At 37.6% G+C, this 17,002-nt stretch overlaps 2 protein-coding genes across 3 annotated transcripts in view; one reads left to right on the top strand and one right to left on the bottom strand.

Annotated features, from left to right (window-relative positions):
- LOC109425701 (uncharacterized) overlaps positions 1 to 17,002 on the top strand; it is a 499,193-nt gene that overhangs the window by 437,069 nt on the left and 45,122 nt on the right. The gene's annotated exons all lie outside the window — the stretch shown is intronic.
- Positions 14,280 to 15,905, bottom strand: LOC109422774 (luciferin sulfotransferase). The gene is made up of 4 exons (XM_019697657.3): positions 15,430 to 15,905; positions 15,182 to 15,361; positions 14,780 to 15,116; positions 14,280 to 14,708 (listed from the first exon to the last, which is right to left on the bottom strand). The coding sequence occupies exons 1-4, from the start codon at positions 15,585 to 15,587 to the stop codon at positions 14,391 to 14,393; spliced, it is 993 nt and encodes a 330-aa protein (XP_019553202.3). The 5' UTR covers positions 15,588 to 15,905; the 3' UTR covers positions 14,280 to 14,390.

Raw genomic sequence — 17,002 nt, 5'->3', positions numbered from 1 at the left:
AATTTCTCCAGGGATTCCTCTTAGGATTCTCCCAGTCATTCCTCCAGAAATTTCTTAGACGATTCCTCCAGAAATTCCTTCAAGAATTCCTCCAGAAATAGTTCTCGGGGAATTCCTTTAAGAATTTCTTCTGAAATTTCTCCAGGGATTCCTCCCAGAATTCCTTCAGAGATACCTCCAGGGATTCATTCAGGGATTTCTTCAAGAATCCCTCCGGGGATTTCTCCAGGAGTTCCACTTGAGATTTCGCCAGGAATTTGTCCTAGAAGATCCTCCAGGAATTCCTTCTGAGGTTCCTCCAGAAATTGCTTAACACTCCCACTGCCATGCCTCCCAAACAGTGGGAACGATAATTTCGACTTGATATAACTCAGCCGTTTTACATCCGATTTGCAAAATTTTTAAAGCTATGAATTTTCCCAGCCTTCTAGATGAGTATAAAATTTTCAAATTATGGATTTGACCAAAGTTCTATTTTTGAGTACTCAAAAACTCGGAGCAAGTACCTTAAAAATGCTGTTTTTCTGGAGCCATTCCGAATGTAAAGTAGTTTCCACGCATATTTTAATGTTGAATTGCCCATATTAATAAAGCAAAATTATTGCAAAGAAATATATGGAGATACTCATTATTTAAGAGTAGAAAATCTTCACAAAATTACGTATAATACAGAAAATTTGTATATTCGATTTGAACTTTGTATTCATTGCGACAACCGCTGTGTTTTATTGCTTGAAACCAATCACGTGCACATGAGAAATCTTTTTCCAAACGATTGTGAAAAGTATGAATCTCAGAAACTACAAAATTTTCATAAAATCACGTAAAATACAAGAAATTCGTATTTTCAGTTTGAACTTTACGTTCATCGCGACAATCCCCATGTTATATTGCTTGAAAACAATCACGTGTACATAAGAATAGATAAACAGATAAATGGGGACAAGTGTGAATCATAAAAAACTACAAAATCTTCACAAAATTACGTATAATACAGAAAATTTGTACATTCGATTTGAACTTTGTATTCATCGCGACAACCCCTGTATTTTATTGCTTGAAAAAAATCACGTGTTCATGAAAAACTTTTTCCGAACGATTGTGAATAGTGTGTATCTGAGGAACTACAACATTTTCACAAAATCACGTATAATACAGGAAATTTGTATATTCGATTTGAACTTTGTATTCATCGCGACAACCCTAGTGTTTTATTGCTTGAAAACAATCACGTGTACATAGGAATACTTTTCAACGCGAAAGTGAGAAGTGTGAATCGTAAAAAATACAAAATCCTCACAAATTTACGTATAATACAGAAAATAAGTATATTCGGTTCGAACTTCACATTTGCCGTAACAACCCCTGTGTTTTATTGCTTGAGAACAATCGCATGTGCATAAGAATACTTTTTCAAAACGAATGTGAAATGTGTAAAACTTAGGAACTAAAAAAAACACAAAATTACGTGAAATACTGGAAATTTGTATTTTCAGTTTTACACTTCACGTCCGTCGCAACAATCCATGTCTCTTATTGCTTCAAAACAATCACATACATAGATAAGAATACATTTCCACAGCGATAGGGAGAAGTATGAATCATAAAAACTGCACAGTTTTCACAATTTTACGTATAATACAGGAAGTTTGTATTTGTGGTTGGAACTCAACATTCATCGCGACAACCCCTGTGTATTATTTTTTTTTAACAATCACATGCGCATGATAAGTATGATTTTTGAAAACTACAAAATCTTCAAAAAATTACGTGAAATACAGGGTTTTACTTACACATGTTTTATCTCTCGCTTCAGCTCTAGCGATTGATAGCTCGACTTTATTTGTGATAGAAGACGTAAATTAGTGTCAAACGGGCCGCTCCTTATATGTGCATTCAAGTGAACTTAAATTTACATGATTTTTCTGAGAGTGTACACTTACATTTTGACGACGATGATTCACGATACACTAAAAATTTTCAATGTTGAAAATTGTTTTCTCGTTCTTTAGATAAAATCATAAGATGATATTCTTGAATTGGCAATTCCCTGCATGAAAGAACGAAATTCCCCCCTATGGGGGAATTCCCCCCTGGTTGAAAACCACTGGAATAATGCTAGATAAATGTATTTTGAGTTCGAGCTCAGCATTGATCGTGACAACCTTATTGCTTTTTTGCATGAAAATAAACAAGTACATAAGAATACATTCTCAGAATGATTGTGAGAATGAGGAACTATTAGAACTACAATATCTACACAAAATTACGTAAAATACAGATTTTGTTTTATTTTTGGTAAAAACACAACGTTCGTAGCGGCATCCTCTTTGTATAATTATTTTGAAATAACCTTCATTGTTCCGAGTACATCCTTGCTGGAATCTCTCTAAAGGTGGTATTATGTACCCATATACTGCATGCACTAATGTCAGAGCATAATCCTACAGAAATGTCAATGAACGTATTTCCAGAAGGATCCTTAGAAGAATTTAAAAAATCCTAGAGTTTATTCAAAGAAAAATGTTTGGAAGAATTTGAGAAGAATTTCCTGGAGGAATTCCTGCTGCATTTTTGAGAGAAATTTCGGGATGAATTCATGGGAGAATTCCTAAAGAGTCTTTCCTGGGTGAATTCCTGAAGGATTCCCTGGAGAAATGTATGGAAGCACTTTTAGCATGTAAGTATCTAGATGTTTATAGTAAGTCACTGTGACTTCTGCATAATCTAAAACCTGCCCTGCCGTGACTTTTTTGTGGCATGTGTGTTGCTTGGAAGATTCCCTGGAGGACTAATAGTCTCGCTTATTGAAAAAAATACTAATGGAATCGCTGAGTTACCTTCTGAAGAAACTGCTGGAGGGATTACTGAAAGAATCCTTGGATAATTTCCTGGTTCTTGTATGCATCTTTATTAAATTATCTTCCAATACTATTCGCTACATAAATTCCTCCAGAAATTGTTGAAATAATAAAAAAAAAATATTAAATAATCCTGGAGAAATTCGTGGGAACATCCCTGCAAAAGATGACTGAAGAATTTCTGAAATTTCTGAAGGAACTTCTTACTACATTTTTGAAAAGAACCTGAGGGGAATTTCTGAAGATATCACTTGTAGAATTCCACGAGCAATCCCTGGAAGACTTCCAGGAAAAATGCCGTAAGAATTTCCGAAGGAATCCCTGGAGTATTATCTAAAACTATATCAAGAGGAATTATTGGATAAACTCTGGGAGGAGTCCTTCGAGAAATTTGTGAAGAAATCTCTTGAGGAATTCCTAGAAGAAATCCTATATAAATTTCATGAGGGTTCCTTGGAGTAATTTCTTAAAAAAAATCCTGAAACAATTATGGGAGGGATCCCTAGAAAAGTTTTTGAAGACATCTCTTAAGGAATTCCTAGAGAAAGTCTTGGAGGAATTACTGGAGGAACCTCTGAAGCAATTCTTGGAGTAATCCGTGAAGGAATTCCTGGAGGAATGTCTGAAGCAATTCTTGAAAAAATCTCTAGAGAGAATCCTGAAGGAATGCATGGAGCAACTTTTAAATGAATTCCTGGCGTAACCCGCTGAGGAATTCTTGGATGAGACCCAGTAGCAATTCCTGGATAAATACCTGATGGAGCTCTTGGAGTAACTCCTGGTGAAATATCCAGAGGAATTCTGGAAGGAATTTCTGGAGAAATTTCTAGAAAAATCCCTTGAGAAATTTCAGAAGGATTTCCTGGAAGAATCCTTAGAGGAATTTCTGGAGGATTTCCTGGATGAATTTTCGAAGAATTTCCCGGAAGAATCTCTGGAAAAATCTGAAATCTGCAAGATGTCCAGGAGCATTTCCTGGAAGAATTCGTGAAGAAATACCTGGAGTTATTCCCGGAGGAGTTCGTGGAGAAATTCCTTGATAAAATCCTGAAGGAATGCTCCAAGAATTCCTAGAAGTATTCCTGTGAGAAGTGTTGGAGGAATCTTTGAAGGAATTCTGGAAAATTTATTTTTCTGAAAAAAAATCCCTTGAGAAATTCCTATTGAATTTATTAATAAATTGAATTTATTAATAAATTGAAGGATTTTCTAGAGGAATTTCTGAAGGGATTCCTGGAGAAATTTTCGAAGGAATTACTGAACTAATGCCTAGTGGAATCCTTCGAGAAATTTGTGAGAAATCCCAGGAGGAATTCCTGAAGCAACTCCTAGAGGAGTTTCTAGAGGAATTCCTGAAAGTATCCCTGGAAAAAATCCTGAAAGGATTTCTGAAGAAATCCCTAGAAGATTCTTAGAGGAATTTCTGAACGATTTCCTGGATGAATCTTTGAAGTATTTCTTGGAGGAATCTTCGAAGGATTTCCTGGAGGAATTCTTGAAAAACGCCCTGGAGAAATTCATGGAGAAATTCATGGAGAAATCCCAAGAGGAACCATTGAAACAATTCTTGAAACAATATTTGGAGTAATTCCTGGAGAAATGCCTGAAGGATTCCCTAAAAAATCCTTAAGGTATTCCTGGAGAATTTCCTGCAAGAATTTTGGTACAAATTCCTGAAGGATTTTCTGGAGAAATTCGTGGAGAAATTGCTGACATAATTTCTGAAGAATACCACGAGAAATTTTTGTACCTATCAACTCCTGAAGAAATTCCTGGGGCATTTCCTGGAGATTTTCCTGCAGGAGTTCCTGGAGCAATTCTCCTGGACTAAATCCTAGAGGAATTCCTGGAGATATTTCTGTGAGAATTTCTGGAAAAATACCTGGAAGATTACCTGGAGGAATCATTGAAACAATTATTGGATGAATTTCTGGAGGAATCTCTAGAGGGACTCTGGGAGATTTTTTTGGTAAAAATTTGTAAAAATCTTGAAAAGTTCCTGGAGGAATTTCTAGCAGAATTTCTGGAGGAATTTTGAAAAATCCCTGGAGGAATCCTTGGAGAAGTTCGTGCAGAAATCCCCGTAGAATTTCCTGGATGAATTCTCATTGCAGAATTCCTGAGCGAATCGCTGCAGCAATTGCTGGAGTAAAATCTGGAAGAATTCCTGAAGAAATCCCTGGAAAAATTCCAAAGGGTATTCCTAGAGATAATCTTGGAAGAATTTTTGAAGGAATCCCTGAAGGATTTTCTGGAGAAATTCTTGAATGACAGAATTTATGGAGGAATTTCTAGATCAATTTCTGGTTAATTTTCTGGAGGAATCAATGAAGAAATTTTTTTAGGTAATTTCTAGGAGACCCTACAGAAATTCCGGGATGAAATCCTATCCTTGAGGAATCCCTGTATGAATTCCTGGAGGAATATCTGGAGGGATTCCTGAAGGAATCGCTGAAAAGAATGCTGGAAAAATTTCTTCATGAATCCAAGTTGGAATCCCTGGAAAACCCCTGAATAAATTCCTGGAAGAATACCGAGGAGAATTCGTAGTGGAATTCTTGGAGGAACTCTTGAATAAATTCCTGGAGAAATATTTGGAGGAATTCCTGTAGGAGTATCTAGAAAAACCCTTGGAGGAATCCCTTGAAGAATTCCTGGAAAAAATCCTATTGGAATTCCTAGGGAAATTTCTGGTGGAATTCTATAGCAGTTCCTGAAGAAATACCTAGAGGAATTCCTGAAGAATCCCAAGGAATTCCAAAGGGAATCCCTAAACAGTTCCATCACACCAGGTCCGAGGAATAACTTAGGAAATCTCAGGAAAGTTTTCTCAACAATTCATGAAACAATTTCTGTAGGAATGCCTAGAAAAAAATATGAAGGAATCCTTGTTCCCAGTGCTCTACATTTATTCCTATGTACACGTGATTGCTTTGAAACAATATAACACAAGGATTGTCACGATAAATGTAAAGTTCGAACCGAATATACAAAATTTCTGTATTATACCTAATTTTTTGAAGATTTTGTAGTTATGATGGTTCACACTTGTCACAAATGCTTTGAAAAAGTTTTCCTATGTGCACGTGATTGTTTTCAAGCAATAAACACAAGGGTTGTCGCGATGGACGTGAAGTTCAAACTGAAAATACAAATTTTCTGTATTATACACACATAGATACACACTTTTCACAATCGTTCGGAGAAAGTTTTTTCATGTACACATGATTGTTTTCAAGCAATAAAACACAGGTGTTGTCGCGATGAATGTAAAGTTCAAACCGAATATACATTTTTTCATATTATACGTAGTTTTGTGAAGATTTTGTAGTTTTTATGATTCACACTTGTCCCCATTTATCTGTAAATGTATTCTTATGTACACGTGATTGTTTTCAAGCAATATAACATGGGATTGTCGCTATGAACGTAAAGTTCAAACTGAAAATACTAATTTCCTGTATTATACGTGATTTTATGAAAATTTTGTAGTTTCTAAGATTCACACTTTTCACAATCGTTTGGAAAAAGCATTCTCATGTGCACGTGATTGTTTTCAAGCAATAAACACAAGGGTTGTCGCGATGGACGTGAAGTTCAAACTGAAAATACAAATTTTCTGTATTATACGTGATTTTGTGAAAATGTTGTAGTTCCTAAGATAAACACTTTTCACAATCGTTCGGAGAAAGTTTTCTCATGTACACGTGATTGTTTTCAAGCAATAAAACACAGGGGTTGTCGCGATGAATGTAAAGTTCAAACCGAATATACAAATTTTCTGTATTATACGTAATTTTGTGAAGATTTTGTAGTTTTTATGATTCACACTTGTCCCCATTTATCTGTAAATGTATTTTTATATACACGTGGTTGTTTTCAAGCAATATAACATAGGGATTGTCGCGATGAACGTTAAGTTCAAACTGAAAATACTCATTTCCTGTATTATACGTGATTTTATGAAAATTTTGTAGTTTCTAAGATTCACACTTTTCACAATCGTTTGGAAAAACTTTCTTATGTGCACGTGATTGTTTTCAAGCAATAAAACACAGGGGTTGTCGCGATGAATACAAAGTTCAAACCAAATATACAAATTTTCTGTATTATACGTAATTTTGTGAAGATTTTATAGTCCTAAATATTGAGTATCTCCATATATTTCTTTGCAATAATTTTGCTTTATTAATATGGGTAATTCAACATTAAAATATGCGTGGAAACTACTTTACATTCGGAATGGCTCCAGAAAAATATTATTTTTTAAGGTACTTGCTCCGAGTTTTTGAGTACTCAAAAATAGAACTTTGGTCAAATCCATAGTTTGAAAATTTTATATTCATCTAGAAGGCTGAGAAAATTCATAGCTTTAAAAATTTTGTAAATCGGATGAAAAACGGCTGAGATATTAGCAGTTGAAAAATATCGTTCCCACTGTTTTGAGGCATGGCAGTTGGTGTACACTTAATCCTTTTTTTACGCGATGGATGCGTCCGCGCAAAAAAAGATCGTGTAAAAAAAGTTCGCGTAACTTCGTGAAATCGCGTAAACAAAATCAAAGGGAAATCTTTTTTTACGCGATTTGCCCTCCGCAAATAACCAAAATCGCGTAAAAAAAAGTCGCGTAACTTCAAGAAAATCGCGTAAAAAAAATCGTGCAAAATAAAATCGCGTAAAAAAGTCGTGTAAAAAAAGGATTTAGTGTAAGTGATTTATAGCATTGCAGTGGGAGTGTTAAAGGATTCCTCCAGCGATGCTTCCAAAAAGTCCCCAGAAGTTCTTCCAAGAATTTCTCCAGAAATTTTTCAAAGGATTCCTTCAGGAATCCCTTAAGATGTTTCTTCTCCAGGGATTTCTCTCAGATTTCCTCTAGGGAACCCTCCAGGAGTTCATCCAGGAATTCCTTCGAGATTTCTTCCAGAATATGCTCTAGGTATTCATCCAAGAATTTCTCCAGTGACTCCTCCAGGAAGTTCTCCTGGAATTCCTACAGGGAATCCTTCAGGGTTTCCTTCAGGTATTCCTGCAGGAATACCTCCAGGAATTTCTTTAGGGTTTTCTCCACACATTCATCCAGGAATTTCTCCAGAGACGGTTTGATGAGCAATCTCAATTTTTGATATTAAATTTATTTCGACAAATACTCTAACTTGCACTCCATGCTGCAAACGGATCATTTTATGGTTTTGCAACATTTCATAATATCGAATCGATGTGAAAACATCGATTCAAAGCATTCGATTAAATCGGTGAGTCGATTTTTCTGGTCCGATTCGAATCGATTCACAAAAATCGATGTCTTAGCCAAACTTGCCAAATGCTATTGGAATCTCATGAGACTGAGATTCTGAGAACCTTCTTGAAATCTTTTGGCCGAGATATATCTCGGTGGATATTCTGTGAGTCTTTTGAAGAGGAGAATCTCGGCTGCGGGATCTTTTTGCCTTTCTCGTACACCAAGGTGTACCGAAAGGCTATATGTTCACTCCAGAAACGAAAATTTGATAGAGCCTCCGGAGGGGTCAAGTCTTATATACCAATCGACTCAGCTCGACGAATTGAGGTGATGTCTGTGTGTGTGTATGTGTGTGTGTGTGTATGTGTGTGTGTGTATGTGTGTGTACAAAAAAACTCACATCACTTTTTGGCAGTAAACCTCATCCGATTTCAATGACCGACGGTTCATTCGACGCGGAATCTGGTCCCATTGTTTCCTATTGAAAATGGTTCCGATCGGTTCAGCCGTTCCGGAGATATGGCCATTTAGGTGTTCCGGAACGGTACCCCAGGAAGGGACCAGATACTAGACCAGATATGAAAATGCATCAAACCTATGCATGCGACACATCAAACCACGGCATTTTCGATAACCTGATGAGCGGTAAGCAGAAAAATAGTCTAAGACCATATCTGAACCGGTAGTGTTCCGGAACCGGTTCTGGGTGTCCCGCCGGAAGTGGCAAATATCAAAGTGAACCAAACCCATGCATGAGACACATCAAACCACGGCATTTTCGATAACCTGATGAGCGGTAAGCAGGAAAATAGTCTCAGACCATATCTGAACCGGTAGTGTTCCCGAACCGGTTCTGGGCGTCCCGCTGTAAGTGGCCAAATATACAATTGTACCAAACCCATGCAAGCGACACATCAAACCACGGCATTTTCGATGACCTGATGGACAATGAGCAGGAAAATCATCTCAGACCATATCTGAACCGGTAATGTTCCGGAACCGGTTCTAGTCGTCCCGCTGGAAGTGGCCAAATATACAAGTGAACTAAACCCATGCATGCGACACATCAAACCACGGCATTTTCGATAACCTGATGAGCGGTAAGCAGAAAAATAGTCTCAGATCATATCTGAACCGGTAGTGTTCCGAAACCGGTTCTAGGCGTCCCGCTGGAAGTGGCCAAATATACAATTGAACCAAACCCATGCATGCGGCACATCAAACCACGGCATTTTCGATGACCTGATGGATAATGAGCAGGAAAATCATCTCAGACCATACCTGAACCGGTAGTGTTCCGAAACTGGTTCTAGGCGTCCCGCTGGAAGTGGCCAAATATACAATTGAACCAAACCCATGCATGCGGCACATCAAACCACGGCATTTTCGATGACCTGATGGATAATGAGCAGGAAAATGATCTCAGACCATACCTGAACCGGTAGTGTTCTGGAACCGGTTCTTGGCGTCCCGCTGGAAGTGGCCAAATATACAATTGAACCAAACCCATACATGCGACACATGAAACCACGGCATTTTCGATGACCTGATGGACAATGAGCAGGAAAAACATCTCAGACCATATCTGAACCAGTAGTGTTCCGGAACCCGTTCCGGGGTTCCCGCCGAAGTGGTTAAATCTGAAAGAGAAACAAACCCGTACATGCGTCACATCAAATAGCGGCTTTTTAGATTACAGTCAGGTTTTTTTTACGCGGGGGATACGTACCGCGTAAAAAAAAAACTCAGTTCAAAATTCGAAAAACCGCGTAAAAAAAGTCTCACCATTTCTCGACGAATCATGCAAAAATAAGACGATGAAATTTTTTTTGTATGGAGTTTTCATTTACGCGGCCGCGTAAATGAAAACCGCGTAAAAAAAGACCTGACTGTACCTAATGAACGGTCAGCAAGTGTTTCGGAATCGGTTTTGAATGGCCGGAAGAGGCCAAATGTAAAAGTGAACCAAATCCAGGCATGTGACACATCAAATCGTGGCTTTTGCGATAACCTGATGAACAGTTAGCTAGAAAATAGCCTTACGTCACTGGTAGTGGTCCGGAATTGGTTCAGAGAGTCCCGTCGAAATTGTCAAACCCTGCATGTGACACCTTCAATTTGCAGCGTTTTTGATTAACCGATGAGCAGTAAACAAGACAATAATGTTAGACCATATTTGGTTCAGCCGGTAGTTACCCGGAATCAGATCCGGGTAGTAAAATGTAAAATTTAACCAAACCCATGGATGCGGTACATCAAATCACGACCAGTCTTGTAAACATTCGACACTTTTTACTACCTTCATTTCGTTGCCGCAGTCGGGTGTCAGTCGGTTTTGTTACATTCGTGCGCTATCGTTACCTCTTACCTACACACAACACGAGCAGTAGAACGAAGACTGATCCCGACTTATCGACAAGCTGATGGAAAAATAGGGTCAGACCACATTAGATTCCCGGTAGTGTTGCGGGTTCAGCTGTGGCTTCGAAAGTGGATAGAAGTAAAAGTGAAGTAAACCCATTCATGCGATATATCAAATCACTGCACACTGGGCCAGGAACAGACATTAGCAAGACAAAACCTCTAGCACATTGGGGATACGTCTAATCAAGTTGGTGTCTTCGGCAAAGTTGTTGGGTTTTATCTGCGCCTCAAATTGCGCTTGGAATTTAGTTCGTAAAACCGCCGCATAGGTGGCGCTGCGGTGCTAACTTCTTTATTTCACATCCTAGCGATTTTGCGTCTTTGGCAAAGTTGTAGAACAGGCAAAAATATGAAAAGTTGTCGAAGACACCAAAACTCTAGCTCTTGAAATAACAAAGTTACATTGAATATTATAAACGAACGACTTAAATTTGCGCTTCTATGTCATTCTCTTGTTTATCACCCTACATGTTGCTATGACAACAGAAAACAATAATCGCAGTAGTCGAACAAGATCGTACATTTGAATTTGTATTTCACTCTTGCAACAATCATGCGTTTTGAGCAATAATACATACATTTGACTAGGTATTACTATTAGAATTTCCTGTTTTAGTGTATATGAGTGATATACAGTAATCTGCACCTGATTTTGTCTGAATGAAACGTAAGTTCCGTAGGTGAATAATTCCACTTCTTGAATCTTTTTAAACAGTCGGGACTCCTACAAGACGTTGCCACTCACTTTACGCCCACCGCGAATTCCAGGTTGTCGTGCATCCAAATAAGTTTATTTTCAGTATTTGACAAATCGAAAGAGGAGCCTAATTTGAGCCTACTCGAATTCAAAAAATAAACTGAGTCGGATACAAGTTAACTGAGATATTGTGGTTGGCGTAAGGCATGGTACACAAATTACGTAACGCTTAAATCAGCGATTTCAGACTCCCCCCCTCCCTCATGTAACGCTTTTTGTATGAAAACCAAAAATATTTTGTATGGTTCGTAACGCTGAGCTAGACTCCCCCCCTCCCCCTATAGCGTTACGTTATTTGTGTACGATGCCTAAAGTGGATGGCAACGTCTTATATGAGTCCCAACTTTACACCCTCATTATTATATCGTAATGCGTTTGCTGAGAGATTTCATGATTATCTTTTGAAACATAAAACTATCGGGGCAATTGATTTTGATTTTCACATAAAATTTTACCTACTTCATCGAAATCCCACAATATCCCACATGCTAATGGCTGTTTACTTTAATTATACTCAATATAATAAATATATTAGTGAATTTAACTAATTTACCTTTATTTTGCTATCGTGACAACTTACAAAATCCGTGAATTGATAATTTGTCAACATTTATCAGATAAATCTTTCAGTTCCATTCAGCTGTCCACATTGTTTCTGATTTGATGTTAAAACGAATAATATAAAACTATAAAAGATACTATAAGTGAATTCACCTACGAAAAATGCGTTTAATTTGGGCAAAATCAGGAAGGTGCACATCGACAGCTAGCGATATAACATTCATATAGGTACATTAAAACAGGAATTTCTACTAGTAATACATACATAGAAAAATGTATATATTATTCCTCAAAACGCATGATTGTTGCAAGAATTTCAAATTTCATATACGGCCTTGTTCGACTTCTGCGAATATATTGTTTTCTGTTACCATGGCAACATGTAGGGTGATAAACAAGAGAATGACATAAAAGCGCAAATTTAAGTCGTTCGTTTATAATATTCAATGTAACTTTGTTGTTTCAAGAGCTAGAGTTTTGGTGTCTTCGACAACTTTTCATATTTTTGCCTGTTCTACAACTTTGCCGAAGACGCCAAAGCTCTAGGATGTGAAATAAAGAAGTTAGCACTGCAGCGCTACCTATGCGGCGGTTTTACGAACTAAATTCCAAGCGCAATTTGAGGCGCAGGTAAAACCCAACAACTTTGCCGAAGACACCAACTTGATAGGACGTAGCCCCAATGCGCTAGAGGTTTTGTCTTGCTAATGTCTGTTCCTGGCCCAGTGTGCACTGTGATTAGGTAAAGGTGAATAAATAGCAATAAAATATTCTCAGACCATAATTGGGACAACCGGTAGTGTCATGGTCCATGACTCATGGAATCAGATCCGGCTATCCCACCGGAAATTACCAAGTATAAAAATGTACCAAACCCACACATACGACACATCACATCGCATATTTTTTGATAATCTAATGAACGGTTAGCAAGAAAATAGCCTTAGATCACATTAGAGACTAGCTGTTGTGTAGCAGAACCAACGTTCATGTGAAAAATTAAATCGTGGCTTTGTTTAATGGCCTGATAAACATTAGGTATGAACAATAGTGACGAATAGGTCTAAGTTCTCATATATGAGAACAAAATATAGACAAAACTAAAGCGATCTCATCAAATCGTACCATTTCAGATTCCTAAGGTGTAAATTTATAGCAGGATGGGTCAACGTTGAATGGAAAAATAAGACTTTGATCGCGTCAACAGAAGATGGTGGCTGTTTTAAGGAATTTTGAGCTCTAAAACTATGTAAAACTAGCTGTACCCGGCAAACTTTGTCTTGCCTACTGCGTTTTTTGACGTTTCAAGTTTCTATCCAAGACCTTCCAAGACCAAGTCCCCGGTCACAAAGTGTATGGAAGATCAATTTTCAAAAACTCTCATTTTTTTCATGTTTTTTGCCTCATAAACCTTCCTTGGGTGAAAACTACCGGAACAAAACAAAGACGATCAAAATCGGACCTTCCCTTCGCAAGTTATGCGCGGTCCCACGTATGCCACTGCATTTATATATATATATATATATATATATATATATATATATATATATATATAGATATATATAGAGAAGATAAGTGTATTTGGTATGAGAAATTTGTTTGGAGTCCACCAGAGTATCCAAAATAGCGGTCCAAAGTCCAAGATAATGGCCCAGTATTCAAGTTAGTGCCTATTTTATAGGATTTTTAATTCTTGCATTATGGGCATATTTTGTATGAAAATATGTCCAGAATTCAAAATTTGTAATCAGAAAACCCAAGCTGTGCACTGTTTCACAAGGTCTATATGACTATAGTTTGAATGGGGAAGAATACCGGTCTTCGTCCAAAACTGGTAACCAGAAAATCATAAACGACATGCCAAAATTCAATACGGCGACTATTTTATGTAATTTTAGGTGCAGAGTCCAAAAACGAATACCAGAACATCCAAGATGGTGTCTCAATGTTCAATATGGCGGTTAGTTTAGTTGGGGTAGATATCCGGAGTCATAAAATGATGACCGGAAAATCTAAAATGACGTTTCAAAATTTTGCGGCTTCATGACACTTGTTTGGTTTGAGTTTTGGATCGTTGTCTTATATTTTCTGAATATTGGATGTTATGCCAATATAAAATGTATCCGTATTGAGTAGATTTAGCAAGCAGTTTTCATTTTGTATGTATGTCAATGTCATCTACATGTCGCTCGAGTTTTGTTGAAAGGATATTTTAAAGCACGAGAAAGGCACCATCACCGCTAGGTGGATTAATTAGGGTTTTTTTTTCTAAATGCTTGGTGACACTAGCCGCACGATCACGAAGCCACACGAAACTCATGACAGAGATCCTAAAATTTTCTTGGCAAATATTCTGAGAATTTCTCGATCAATTTTTTTTTATTCTAAATAACCCTACATCTCTGCCACCTGCAATCTCTAGCGAGAGATTTTCAGAATCAAAACTTCATAGGACTTTGCATGAGAATAGAGAATATTTTATTGTTAGCCACAACTGAAAAAATATTGCTTGGTATTTAAGTTCGCTTATTCCACCATGAAAGTAGTTTCATGCAAACAGTTTCATATCGTCTGGATCCATCACCTTGCTTTTCGTCCACTCATCGAACTTTCCTATAGTTTCCTGATCCAACTCCTTCTTCCAGCCTTCCACTTCTCCCTGTCTCATGAACTTGTAATTAGGATCTGCCAATTTATCGGTACGGTTCGACTCCAACAGTGTTCGTTGAGTAACATCCGAAAAATTTACCGCTTTGTTGTTTTTCAACGACTCGAACGAAAGATGCTTCGCTAGTGTTTCTAATTGATCTTCCGAGTATGACTTGTTGAAGAACGAACACACTCGGCGTAGAGTACTCTTAAGGTCCTGAAGTGAATGAATGAAAAATAAGCCTATGAATACGGTACAATGTACCAAAAATATTGAGTCTTTAGCACCCTTTTCATATCCTCGTAGCAAAGATGCAACATATTCGGGTAGTCCAAGTGGTAGTATTCAATAACGTGCCGATGATATGGTGAAGACAACACCTGATCCTTGAGAAAAGCTTGCATAAATTGTTCTTTTGTTGCCGTGCAACCATAGATTGAAGCGTAATGATGAAAGCACGACACTGCTACTGATTTTGGATTTCTTCTAATGTAAACCATCTTCGGCCGAACGGTCCATATCTGATCCGGAAGTAGTGCCACTGGTAGATGGCTCTTGACGAAACGTGGTGACGGTGCGAAGTCCATTGGTAAAGGTCCCTCGTGTTTCTTTTTTGTGCATAAACTATCAAAAGAAAATAGTATTATATCATCCACTAGTGCAATCCACTCGCCACTTTTCTTATTTACTCCAAATAACTCCATCTTGAGTCAACATTGAGTGTGGCAGCTTTTCCATACTGCAAATCATTGCAAACGAGCCAGATCATTTCCTGACACCAGGTGATGCCACTTTTCGGATACGCCGCCAGCCAAACATCATCCGTCCTAACCTCCAGGTCTTTGATCGATTGAGAAACTGATTGGAATCTGGAAAGTGATTTTCTTGTACATCATGATGATAAATCTAAGGTGAAATAAATTCAAGGCGCAAATACCTTGCATCCCAGAAGCATGCTTCAGGTTTCCAGTTAGGAATCGTGATAGGAACTTTGCCATAATCATTTGCCAGAACAAAGATGGAATCACGTTTCACTATTCCGGGGAATGTCGTACTGTAGACGGTGTCACCTGTTTTAGAGAACTTAAATGCCATATTGACGGAATATTGTGGTAATATTGCGTTGTTCTTAACGGTGTGCAAATGACTATTTCAGACACGCATTTTCAATGGCCTTCTATGGCATTTAATCTTGATATATCTGATGTAGGTACAGGTCTCCAAGCATATTATCTGATAAGAGTTTATCAAAACTATGGTAGTGAGACACAGATATTGCACAAATTTAATGCAATACAGTGATAGACATTCGTTTAGCCGAGGCCAAAAAAATTTCAAAAAATTATCAGGAAACTCATACAAAAGATTTTATGAAAAAACTTTTTTATCGTAGTGATAGTATATCTAGTACTGTTTTAAAAAATGTGATATATCACACTTACATATACACTAAAATAAAAACAAGGGTAAACACCCCCCAAGCAACACACTTGAACATTAATAAGTTCCTGTAATTTGTATGCAACTATATTGAAAGTTATGCCATTTGAACCAATCGTCTTATTAACGACTAAATTGCAACCAAAAAAGCGCAAGAGGTGGAGCCAATATAAAACATCCATTCGTAATATAAACGGTTTTAATACGCAATCGAATTATAACCAAGATACAACTTATAGTCGACTTAAAAAATGGTGACCGATTCGACAACTAGTCAGCTAGTTACCACATTCGTCACTGCCAGTTATTATGCATCAACAGTTTCATTCAAATTGTGTGCATAAATATACCGCAAATAAGGCTGACCGAGAAAGTCAATTTGTGTGCCGTTCCAGATTTATCGGTAAGTTACGCATTTTAGCTCCGTATTCTCAACGCGCCTCAGTCTACCTCTCATTTTGCGAGTGAAAATTTAGGCATTTGTGGTAAAAATTAACTCGCCATATTGCTTTGACGGAGTTCATTTCAGCAGCTTATTTAATGCACCCATAAAATGTTGAAAATTAATTTTAGAATTCAGAAAGATACTATTTGCTGAACAATGCTGCACGTGGTACACGGAACCGCCAAACTACCAAATTTGGATTTTTTTTGACGCAATCCTATAGTTTGACCCAATAAGTCAACATTTGAGTGAATCGATTAAACTCACGCAAGGTAAATAGCCTTTACCTCCGCTCCAACTAAAAATACACTCAAGAATAGGTAAATTCAACCCAAGACCGCCTACATTCAACCCAAATTTGGGTAAATCTACATTTACCCAAAATTGGCATATTGGCCTCAAGGACCCCCGTTGGATAGACGCATCTCCGTTTATTTACGACAACATCTGTGGGGGAGAGAGGAAAAACAACCTAATTTTGGGTAACTAATCAATTTAATATACTCATATTAGGGTAAAATCGACCAAAAATAAGGTAGTTTGAATTTTCCGTGTAGGACATAAATAACCAAAAAAAGCAGACACTTGGACGTGTACCTTCCATTTACGTCGACAAGAGGCTGTC

Source organism: Aedes albopictus, chromosome 2 (genome assembly GCF_035046485.1).
Source record: "Aedes albopictus strain Foshan chromosome 2, AalbF5, whole genome shotgun sequence".
Classification (NCBI taxonomy): domain Eukaryota; kingdom Metazoa; phylum Arthropoda; class Insecta; order Diptera; family Culicidae; genus Aedes; species Aedes albopictus.
Note: the sequence above shows the minus strand (reverse complement) of the source record. Positions and strands in the feature narration are given on the sequence as shown.

Bases quoted from the DNA above. Each gene is read 5' to 3' on its own strand.
- LOC109422774 (XM_019697657.3), bottom strand. From the start codon at position 15,587: ATGGCATTTAAGTTCTCTAAAACAGGTGACACCGTCTACAGTACGACA. The intron at 15,117-15,181 runs GTAAATAAGAAA...TTCTTTTGATAG, and splicing joins TCAAGATGGAGTTATTTGGA to TTTATGCACAAAAAAGAAAC. The intron at 14,709-14,779 runs GTGCTAAAGACT...CATTCACTTCAG, and splicing joins GCTACGAGGATATGAAAAGG to GACCTTAAGAGTACTCTACG.